The sequence below is a fragment of the Cyclopterus lumpus genome, chromosome 15, assembly GCF_009769545.1.
Source record: "Cyclopterus lumpus isolate fCycLum1 chromosome 15, fCycLum1.pri, whole genome shotgun sequence".
Taxonomy (NCBI): Eukaryota; Metazoa; Chordata; class Actinopteri; order Perciformes; family Cyclopteridae; genus Cyclopterus; species Cyclopterus lumpus.
The window spans coordinates 18,807,768-18,819,374 of record NC_046980.1 but is presented as its reverse complement, the minus strand read 5'-3'; the positions used below and the strand labels follow the sequence as shown (position 1 = coordinate 18,819,374).

Sequence of the window (11,607 nt, the reverse complement as noted above, 5' to 3'; positions counted from 1 at the left end):
ATTGAAAAATTCCCTTTCCCCCTCAGTGATCCGGAACCACTCATCCATGTACTAATGAGATTGTGGAATATTTTCACTGAGGTTCATTTGGGCTGGAGGAAAGCACAAGCTTTTCAGCCCCCCCTCCCCTGTTTGTTCCGAGCCATCCTGGCTTCCTCAACAGAGGCTGGTCCCCATGCGTGATATGCATGACAGTCTGTGATACAGAGGCTACGTCGACTACAGTCACTGGCCAGCATCTGTCACACTACTCTAGCAAGGGTCAAGTTACACGGCCAACTAGCGGGCAGTTTCGGTTTTAACTTTCACAATAATGGTGTCTGTGGCAATTCCTTTACAGTAAAAGGAAATGAACGCAGGAGGAAAGCTGTATATCTTGTTTTCTGATCCACTAGAGGCGTTCACTTACTTGTACTATATGACATAGAGGAAACACAGTTATCTATTTGGATATCATACTCATTCGCTCACATTTAATGTTTATGAAGACTGCTTTGAATCACTGCATTTCGCATATCTGCATGTTTTGGTTGTAAAATAAATCGATATAAATCATAAAATGAATGTTATCATTGAATTTAGTCTAAATAATCACATTTCACCAATGACTTCAACGTCTGACACGTCTCCAAGCTTTTATTCTTAAGGCGACACTGCACGACTTCCTCTTCTGTTTTCGCTAACTGTGGCTAACTCGACCCAGCTCTCAGCTCCGACCAAACACGAGTCTCTCGGTTTGGCTGGCAGGCTACGGAAGACTGCGGAACACTACCAGCACCGAGTAGTGACACCAACCTCCAACTATAACGAACCGAACAGTGTTTCTTTGGCTATATTTTGGTTTAGCGCGTAGGTTTGGTGAGACTTTGGTTGTGTGTGTTTGGGGGGGTGTACGGTTAGTACTAACCTACTGTCTTTTGAGGAGGGTGTCAAACACAGCGCAGCAGTTTCTCATCAAGAGGCGAGGAATGCAACCTGAGCATCGATGTTTCACTGGGGCAAGTGGAAGAAGAGGATGGGAGCCAATAGTTCTTCAAAGAGACCCGTTTTCGACGAAAAGGAAGATGGTAAGTGGCGGAACCCCCCCTCCCCTCCCAAATGCAACGGCACTTTCGAAGGAATAGTTCCAGTTGTGTTTTAACGACGTTTCAGGTCTCTTGTCTTCAAAGTTAGCGCTAGCTTGTAATATTAGCGTGTGTCGCGATACTGACGCTAAAGTTGTCAAAGTTTTCAACGAGGGGAGATTTGAAACGTCGACAGACTGTTGCTGTGTAGACTGCTGGAGTTTTCACCCTAAACGACGACGTCGTAGTAGAAGAAAAAGAAGAGTGCGTCGCCTACATTTAAACAAAGGCTGCTTCTGTGTTGGCGTCCTCGAGTCAGTACTTCGCACCGACACACAATCACCAATACACTGTGGGGGTGAAACACTGCTGATGAACTCTTTGAAATGGGGAATATTTGAAGACAGATGGTTAATTGCATAAACGAGATTAGCCTCACGCATGGCATTAATGTTAATTCGTGAATTCTTTGAAGAGCCCTCACTAAAACTCCATGTTGGACTACAACGTGTGCGTGTGCGTGTGTGTGTGCGTGTGTGTGTGTGTGTGTGTGACCCAATTAAGATTGTAGCTTTTAGTCAATGGCCTTCAAGAAGTGTCCAGCTCTGATTCACACGACTATCAAAGGGAGTGGTTTGTTGAAAGTAGATTCCATGCAAAGTCAATGTACAGACACGAATGGGGCAAATGATGCCAATCCGCATGTATATGCTCCACCTGTCATCACTGACGTCCTGCCGTTGAATCAAACCGGTTACTGATATTCTAGTAGCGCTGGAAGCGGCAGTCGGTGAAATTCACTGAGCTTTGTGCCTACAACAATTAGAACGCAGAACTAGTGGTTATTTCCATGGTGGATAGCGGAAATGATAACGTTTTTTACGGAGACAAGCCACGCCCCCTTTCCAGTGAGAATGGCGCGAGTAAACGGAGCAAAAGGGTTCTCACCCTTAACGGCGGCTAATGAAAGCCCACGTCAATTAATGTGTTGAGGCTTGGAGAGAGTTTCTGTAGCCGATTTTTAAAGTAGAAACCTTGTGGCACCGTGGTCAAACCTCTCAAGGCTTTGTTTGTGCTGAAAGTCAATTTCCATCCCCTACTATGATCAATACAAGGCCAGTTCCAGTTATGCATGACCTACAAGGAAAACAAATTACAGCTCACAGGCTTCAATGTTAATTTCCATCCACTGTGTCACCCTGTGGACCCACCACCCGCAGGGAGAATTATCGGGGTCGGGTGCTATGTAGACCGGGCGGCGGGCCAGGCGGGAGACCTACCTGGGCGGGCCGATCGCCGGCGGCATAGACTAGCTCTAGAGACGTGGAACGTCACCTCACTAGCGGGGAAAGAGCCGGAGCTGGTGCAAGAGGTGGAGCGGTACCGGCTAGATATAGTTGGGCTCACCTCCACGCACAGCATGGGCTCTGGAACCAAGCTCCTGGAGAAGGGTTGGACTTTGCCCAGGGTGAGAGGCGCCGGGCGGGAGTGGGGGTACTCACGAGCCCCCGGCTGAGCGCCGCTGTGTTGGAGTTTTCCCCGGGGAACGAGAGGGTCGCCTCCCTGCGCCTATGGGTTGCGGGGAGTAAGGCTCTGACTGTTGTTTGTGCTTATGCACCGAACAGCATTTCGGAGTATCCGGCCTTCTTGGAGTCGGTGGGAGGGGTCCTGGAAAGGGCGCCGCCTGCCGACTCCATAGTTCTCCTGGGAGACTTCAACGCTCACGTGGGCAATGACAGAGAAACCTGGCAGGGCGTGATTGGGAGGAACGGCTTGCCCGATCTGAACCCGAATGGTGTTTTGTTGTTGGACTTCTGTGCTAGCCACAGTTTGTCCATAACGAACACCATGTTCGAACATAAGGTGGCTCATAAGTGTACCTGGTACCAGAACACCTTAGGCCGGAGATCAATGATCGACTTTGTAATCGTATCATCTGATCTGCGGCCGTATGTCTTGGACACTCGGGTGAAGAGAGGAGCAGAGCTGTCAACTGATCACCACCTGGTGGTGAGTTGGATCAGATGGCGGGGGACTCGGCTAGAAAGACCTGGCAAGCCCAAACGTGTAGTGAGGGTGAACTGGGAACGCCTGGCAGAGGATCCTGTCCGGGAGGTCTTCAACTCCCACCTCCGGAAGAACTTCTCACAAATCCCGAGGGAGGCTGGGGACATGGAATCCGAGTGGACCTTGTTCAAAGCCTCTATTGTGAACGCGGCTGCTCGGGGCTGTGGCCGGAAGGTCATCGGTGCCTGTCGTGGCGGCAACCCGAGAACCCGGTGGTGGACACCGGGGGTAAGGGAAGCCGTCAAACTGAAGAAGGAGGCCTTTCGGGCCTTGCTGGCCCAGGGGTCTCCTGAAGCAGCTGACGGGTACCGGCGGGCCAGAAGGGCTGCAGCCGCGATGGTCACGGAGGCTAAAACTCGGGCATGGGAGGAGTTCGGGGAGGCCATGGAGAAGGACTTTCGGTTGGCCTCAAGGAAGTTCTGGCAAACCAGCCGACGGCTCAGGAAGGGAAAGCAGGGTCTACCCCAGGCTGTTCTCAGCAGGGGGGGGAAACTGCTGACCCGGACTGGGGACATCGTCGGGCGGTGGAAAGAGCACTTTGAGGAACTCCTAAACCCGGCCAACATGTCCCCCGGAGAGGGGGCAGTGCCGGAAGACTTTGGGGTGGTTTCACCCATATCCCTGGCAGAGGTCGCTAAGGTAGTCAAAAAGCTCCTTGGTGGCAAGGCGCCAGAGGTGGATGAGATCCGCCCTGAGATGCTGAAAGCGCTGGACATTGTTGGGCTGTCTTGGTTGACACGCCTTTTCAGTGTCGCATGGGGGTCGGGAACAGTGCCCATGGACTGGCAGACCGGGGTGGTGCTTCCCATCTTCAAGAAGGGGGACCAGAGAGTGTGCTCGAACTATCGTGGTATCACACTGCTCAGCCTCCCGGGAAAAGCTTATGCCAGGGTGCTGGAGAGGAGGCTCCGACCGCTTGTCGAACCTCAGATTCAAGACGAACAGTGCGGATTCCGTCCCGGTCGTGGAACAGTGGACCAGCTCTTTACCTTCGCAAGATTACTGGAGGGGTCCTGGGAGTTTGCCCAACCAGTTTACATGTGCTTTGTGGACCTGGAGAAGGCTTTCGACCGGGTCCCTCAAGGTTTTCTGTGGGGGGTGCTGCGGGAGTATGGGGTGCCGGACCCGTTGGCACGGGCCATCCGGTCTCTGTACGCCTGCAGTAGGAGCTGTGTTCGTCTCCTCGGTAGTAAGTCAGACACGTTCCCGGTGGGTGTTGGCCTCCGCCAGGGCTACCCTTTATCACCGGTCCTGTTCGTGACCTTCATGGACAGGATATCTAGGCGCAGCCAGGGGGCGGAGAGGATCCGGTTCGGGAGTCTCGGGATCGCCTCTCTGCTGTTTGCGGATGATGTGGTCCTGTTTGCCTCCTCGGACCGTGACCTCCAGCATTCACTGGGGCGTTTTGCAGCCGAGTGCGAAGCGGCAGGGATGAGAGTTAGCACCTCCAAATCTGAGGCCATGGTGCTCTGCCGGAAACCGGCGGATTGCTCCCTCCAGGTGGGGGCAAACTGCCTACCCCAAGCGAAGGAGTTCAAGTATCTCGAGGTCTTGTTCACGAGTGAGGGTAAGGTGGAGCGGGAGGTCGACAGGCGGATCGGTGCGGCTGCAGCAGTAAAACAGGCGCTGTACCGGTCCGTTTTGGTGAAGAGGGAGCTGAGCCGGAAGGCAAAGCTCTCCATTTACTGGTCAGTCTACGTTCCAACCCTCACCTATGGTCACGAACTCTGGGTCATGACCGAAAGAACGAGATCTCGGATACAAGCAGCCGAAATGAGCTTCCTCCGTAGGGTGGCCGGGCTCAGCCTTAGAGATAGGGTAAGGAGCTCGGACATCAGGGGGGAGCTTGGAGTCGAGTCGCTGCTCCTTCGTGTTGAAAGGAGTCAGCTGAGGTGGTTCGGGCATCTAGTCAGGATGCCTCCTGGACGCCTCCCATTAGAGGTTTTCCGGGCACGTCCAACTGGTAGGAGGCCCCGGGGAAGACCGAGGACACGCTGGAGGGATTACATCTCCCGGCTGGCCTTGGAACGCCTCGGGATCCCCCAGAATGAGCTGGAAAGTGTTGCGGGTGAGAGGGAAGCCTGGGTCGGCCTGCTGAACCTGCTGCCACCGCGACCCGACCCCGGATAAGCGGGTGATAATGGATGGATGTGTCAAGAACCCCATGGCTGTCATACCTGCCCTTTTGTCATGGCCCCCCTTCTCTATCATGCTGCATAGATGCATAACTTAAGGTTTTCATGGCTGAGAGTAGTGACTTTCCACAGTCTCTTTGCTGCAAAGGTGTGTTTGACGTCTTCATACAGTGCTGTGCTTACACAAGGTTGTACTCTCGAGTTCGCGTCCCTTTATGAAACACTCTCATGGAGTTAAGTGTTCGTCTTTCAAAGAGCCGCCCAGCACGAAGCCACGGTGCGCTGTGTCGTGTATGCTGCAGACTCTGCCAGGCTCTGTCTCCTGCTTTCCCCCATCAGGTGTCTTGCTCTAGGACATTTCGACATGCAACTAATGGAGAGAGCGGGGATCGAACTGGTTACGGGACAACCACTCATCCCCATGAGCTACAGCCGCCCCCAATCAAGCGGTCAGGTTGATGTGCAGGCGGAGCTGCAAGAGAAGGCTGTGGAATTGATTGAGGTTCACATCCTGCTAGTTTCTGCTTAGTCCCCCCCCCCCCCCCCCCCAATCTTTGACAACAGCATGCATGCCGGTCTGGTCTGTTAGACACTTCAGCATTTCTCTTATATTTTTTTCTGTTTTGGCTGCTAAACTACTGAACAAAGCTTGTGTAATTTAAAATGTGCTCGACTATTTCTGGTCCCGGGAGGCAACTGGCGGAGACTGTGGAAAGTCACTACTCTCAGCCATGAAAACATTTTTCTTTTTTGTTCGAATCAAGTGCATGAGATGTCAGTGGACTTGAGGGGAGCTCAAAGGTTGATGTTGTTCCCTAAGTTCAAACGGACCCAGGCTTCTTGCTCCTGTGTTTTTTTTTTTTTTTTTTTGTTCACTCCGTTAAGCTGCTGACGGTATCTTCATATTCACCATTCATATTGGATTATTCCTTTTAAAATGAAGCAACACAGACTTGGGGCCCCTTCGTCACTGGTCATTGTTGAATACAAACAAAGACTTAAAAGTGAAGATTATACATTTCCACTTTGTTAAATTTGTAAGATTTATTTGGGGAAATTAGGAAAAAAATAATTCTTGTGTAGGTTTTTATTTCTTCTTTTCTTGTTGGTCCTCATACGACCCCTCGGATTTATCTTGTAACACCTAAGGGGGGTACCGAAACCACTGTTAAAGCTATGTCCTTAGTAAATGATGAGGAACTTTACAACACATAAATTGCATGTTCAAGACATCTTTTTTTTTTTTAAACCATTAAAAATGTCAGTTTTGCACCCGTGAGCCGCGAGGGCCGCGGCACCGCATAGGTTATCAGTTGAAGACACTAGAGGTAGTACTGTTATCCTTGAGAATCCAATGAGAATTAGTTAAACCAATACGGTGTTACTATCTGAATGGGCCTCGGCCCACTTTGTACTTGAAAAGTTGGGCGACGAGGTAAAAAAGGTTAAGAACCCTTGCTCTAAAGGATTTACAAAGTGTGGGCGGTTGTGTGCGCAGGAGATGCTGTTGATTGTGTTGTGTTTTTTGGTTGTGTTGTGTGCGTGTGCCCCTCAGCCTCTGCCTGAATGTCTGAGAGTGATCATCACTGCTCCTTTCGTCAAGGATAAGTTTATGAGGCAATGAAAGCAGTTTTGGTTGAGGAAAAAGATAGACGCACTGAATACTGAGGCCTTTCTCTTTCTTTCATCTCTGTTACAGACTCTTAATTCCTTTCACTCTCTTTTTTTCAACTACTTCACGGCTGCCTGCAGCTACTGGCCTCTTGCCACAGCTGAAGGCTGCCCATAATGGCCCCAAGCAGTAGCGCGCAATAGATTGGGAACACTGCTGCGGTCATATTGCAGTCATCTGATCGCCGAGCGTGGCCACAGTTCAGATCGGTGAGTGGTTCCCCTCTAGAAATGGTACGCCTGTAATCGTAGGTTTAATTTGAATGTGAAGCAACAGTTTATTTCTGAAGTATTAAACCACTCTCTCACAATAACAAATATATAATGTATAATAAATAAAACGGGCCTTATATTTAGTCTGTGTTGCATCATCACAAACGTATAGAGTTTCTCCATGTTTAAAATCAAATAAAACTGAAAAATGTACATGTTTTCAGAAGAAACATTGCAGTTGAACTGTTGAAAAGTGAAATAATTTTAAAGCTAAAAGAAAGAAGACAAATATAGTAGAAGTATGAATTTGCCCAACGTTGAAGCATCGGTTGAAGCTGAGTTTTTTTTTGAGTTTTTCCCTCCCAAGGTAATTTTTTCCCGTTATCTATATACATTTAAAGTGACCAATTTAGCTCACCTCATTTATTAAGATACCTACATTACATTTAAACTTGCCATTTCTAAAAAAAATCATTTCAATGTACTAATTCGGTGTGGCTATGCGAAGCAGCAGGCTCATAGAACCTTGCTGCAGCAAGCCACACTGCATGTACTACTGTGGGCTTATTAGTTGGAATGCTTCAGCAATATTTTAACATCTTCAAATAATTAATATTTTTATGAAATAAAAAATGAATGGGTTCCTATGGAGGAAAACTTCAAATCCGCTTAAACTTGTTCAACTTTAAAACCTTCCAATGTCCGCATACCTTGCTAGAGACACCATTTAACTTTTAAAAATATTGATAAAATCTTTAGCTATAACTTATAATTTAGCTTTTTTTGATAGCTTTTATACTATACTATTTTATTTTGTGCCAGAGTGGCGTGGCGCTTCAGGATCGTGCGAAAAAAAGATTTGTAAATCGTTACTACGGCCACACTGTTTACTCTTTTTACACCATTTATGGATCAAAACGTAGGGATTCTTGTGCCGGTCCTCACATGTGTCGATGGAATCCACAATGTTTCCCACATGTGTCAGGAGAACCCTTAACGAATGAGCAAGTCCACGCTCTGCCACATCCCCCTCCATTATATCTTTCCCGTCTTCTCACAGACAGTCGGACCTGATTTGTAAATTGCGACTAGAGACACATCGTATAACATACAGACCCACAAGTGGCATTTATGGGTTCGCAAGAGTCTTGTGTCTCAGGAAATATAATTATTTTGGGGTGTTGCCTTTGAAGTTCTATATGATATTAAGCTTAAAAATAAATGAATTGGAGGCTATGGGAGATATTCTTCAAAGCAAAAACTCAGTCACTCATGACACAGGTGCACCTAATGAGAGCAGTCTCACACTCATTCTTGTTTTAGCTACATTTAGAGGACACACACACAGAGCAGCTACAGGCTGTCTGTCTTTCTGTCTTCCCTTTCAAAATAAAAGCCCCACGAGTCTCACACACACACAGGTGTTCTCATTAGCAGTTTGACAGACACACGCCTCTCTCTATCTTTCTCCATCTCTGTCCTTTCTCTCCCCTCTTTCTTTCTCCATCTCTCTCTCTCTGTCTGTCTCTCTTTTTATACCCCTCACTCTCTCCATCTCTATCTGTCTCTCTCTCCTTCTGTCTCTCTATCTCCTTTCTTGGATTGTAATTCATCTCTTGGATTATTTAGATGATGCAGTTTTCCTTTCAATTTTTCCAATTATACATTTAAACAAGGATTTTCGGCAATTCAGTTCAATGCTTTTGGGCTTCAACACTTTTCAGCAGGTAGTTTGCCTTTTCAGCTATTTTCATATATATTCGTCTATTACGCTATTTTCAGATATTTTCCAGCTATATTCAGCTATTTTCATATATATTCGGCTATTCCGCTATTTTCTGATATACTCAGCTATTTTCATATATATTCCGCTATTTTCAGCTATATTCAGCGATATTCAGCTATTTTCATTACATATATTTTCCAGCTATATTCAGCTATTTTTTTCAAATATTTCATTATCAGCTTTTTGCATTCCAATGCATTTTCAGCAGGAAATGCTCTTTCTAGTCTTTCTTCAACTCATTATTCTTCCACTATTTCTTCCGTACGCATTTTAAACATTCACTAGTCCTTCATATTTTCAGCTATAGAAAACGTTCAAATATTAAAATATTCAGCTCCTTCGGGAATCGTGCGGAAAGACTTTTCATATTTCTAACTTTTCAAATGTTCTAATATGGGAAAAATACTTTAGACCACTAAGGATCCCAAAGCGTAGCTCGCAGATGCGTCAAAATACATCAAAACGTGCGGCCTGATCGGGAATCGTGTGCTATGACCTTTCTAATACATCGGACCGGCGCTTAACCCTCAAAACGTCCCATTCACTTGAATGGGGTTTCAGAAGAGAAAACGTTAATCAACGCTAATCTTTGTGCCCACACTTTCTCCATACATTAAGGTAGAGAAATAATTTAAATTTAAAACGATAACAAAAGGATGGAGCTTATTTGCCTAATTGGACATTTTTTCATAGCTAACACAGTTTAGACGGAATCTTTGTTTGGGTTTCAGAAGATTTCCGGGCTGTTTTAGAGTTTATAATGGGAGTGGATGAGACAGAATGTTCAGATCTAGAGTGACAGAGCCAACTGCCAGAGTGAGAGGGAGAAACCGAAAATCCTACAAAAATAAAACGTATTTTGCCACAATTCTCACTCTTTTTACACCATTTATGGATCAAAACATAGGGAATTTTGTGCTGCTCCTCACATGTGTCGATGGAATCCACAAAGTTTCCCACATTTGTCAGCAGAAACCTTAACGAGGGAGCAAGTCCACCTCTCTGCCCCATCCGCCTCCAATCTGGCTCCTAAAACGAAGCCAGATTTTCTTTTTTGAAAGAAGTGAGAGCACTTTGTAAACTGTGCCGTCATATCTAAATCCAAAAACACATTTAAGGACACGTAAACGTTCACAAAAGCCTTGAGCCTCTCCTAATGTGGACACTTTTGTGATCAGAGTTATGGTTTACTGTGACATTCCACAAACAACAAGTGCCCTCTCACCGTGGCAACCAGTCATACACACGGAGGAGAGATATGGAAATGTGGGTGCGTCTCTGTGTCCACTAATACACACACAGGAAGGAAGCCAGGCAAGGAAGGAACCTCCCTCCCCCCTCCCCTCCCCCCACCTCATCCTCCTTTCTCATACTTAACGTATACTTAGCGTGTAGTGTTTGCCCAGCTTTGTGTAGGTTTGATTTTACTGCAGGCATTTTGACTAGTGAAATTAAGAAAACTACAGTCTCTACGGAAACCATCGATGATGGTTCTATTGAGCTGTCCCAGGCGGCACAACATCATGCCAGTATGCACAATACCAGGACCCTGATGCTGAAGCTTCATGTCTTCAGCTAAATTCACTGCTGGGCCTTTTCTACTATGACACGTCAAAGTAGCCCCGGCAAAGCCGTCAGTCATGGTTGCTTTTCTCATTTTAGGACAAAATCCCTTTGAACAGACACACTGTTCAGAGAATTATCATCTGCCTTGTTACAGTTGCTAAGCTATGATTGGAAAATCACTTTTTTTTCTTTAGGTGTTTAGCCAGTAGTCAATTTCAATGGTATATTGACTTATAAATTGATTTGGTGTTGTACTATTTCCTGCAAAATAATACAATAAGAGTAGTAGATGAAGATTCTTAACTTCAGAAAGTAATCACAGTTTAATCTAATGTCGTAAGAGCTTAAATGTCTTCCTCCTTGAATACAAAAGTATGCAAACTTTTTAAACCGCTAATGAAATTATGCCCTTTTAAAGTTTTTCATGGTCGTCCGACTGAGATTTGATTTCTCCGGGAGGCTATTCGTAACCGAGAGACCGAGGTCAGAGGAAAGTGATTGGCTTTTGGAGGACAAGACAGGACTCCTGTTCAGATTACTGCTCCACCCGCAACCGCGCACTTCTAAAATGTAGAGCTTTAAGCTCACTTGTGGGGTTTGTCACACTCGCATTATGATTACATGCACACAAGAAACAAGGTTATCGGGAGAAATCTGGTTACGGCAGGATATCGGAGCACTGACGTGTCTTACTGTAAAACCCGTATTTAGATGCATTTGGTCATTTCTCGCCCAACCCCCACCATATTTTCATTAATATTTTGGACACTGTTATGCACCATCTTTATTTTCTTCCAGCTGCACAAAACAATATTTCCTCCATCATGCACAAGTGCTTATGTAAAGAAAAACAACCAGTTTAATACCCACGTGGCTTAATCCCTAACCCCAATTAAGATGATTAACATGACATTTAAGATCTCCGATTAGTCAAGACAGCCAACAGCAACCAGTTGACTTATGCACATGCAAACACGCTGACCGACTGGTGCTGCACAAGTACACACATTCACAAACACATTTGTGAAATGCTCTACAGTAAATGGCCACTGAAATATGACACTATTAAATCTGACAGAGGCTCCTCCTTTCCAGCAGCCCGATA

General features: G+C 46.5%; 1 protein-coding gene across 2 annotated transcripts in view; it reads left to right on the top strand.

Annotated features, from left to right (window-relative positions):
• Positions 1 to 691: 691 nt before the first annotated feature.
• Positions 692 to 11,607, top strand: part of LOC117743817 (serine/threonine-protein kinase 32C-like) — a 64,571-nt gene continuing 53,655 nt past the window's right edge. For both annotated transcript variants that reach the window (XM_034551691.1, XM_034551692.1), the window contains exon 1: positions 692 to 1,067. In XM_034551691.1, the coding sequence (XP_034407582.1) occupies positions 986 to 1,067 (82 nt within the window). In that variant the 5' untranslated portion in view covers positions 692 to 985. The remainder of the gene's footprint in view (positions 1,068 to 11,607) is intronic.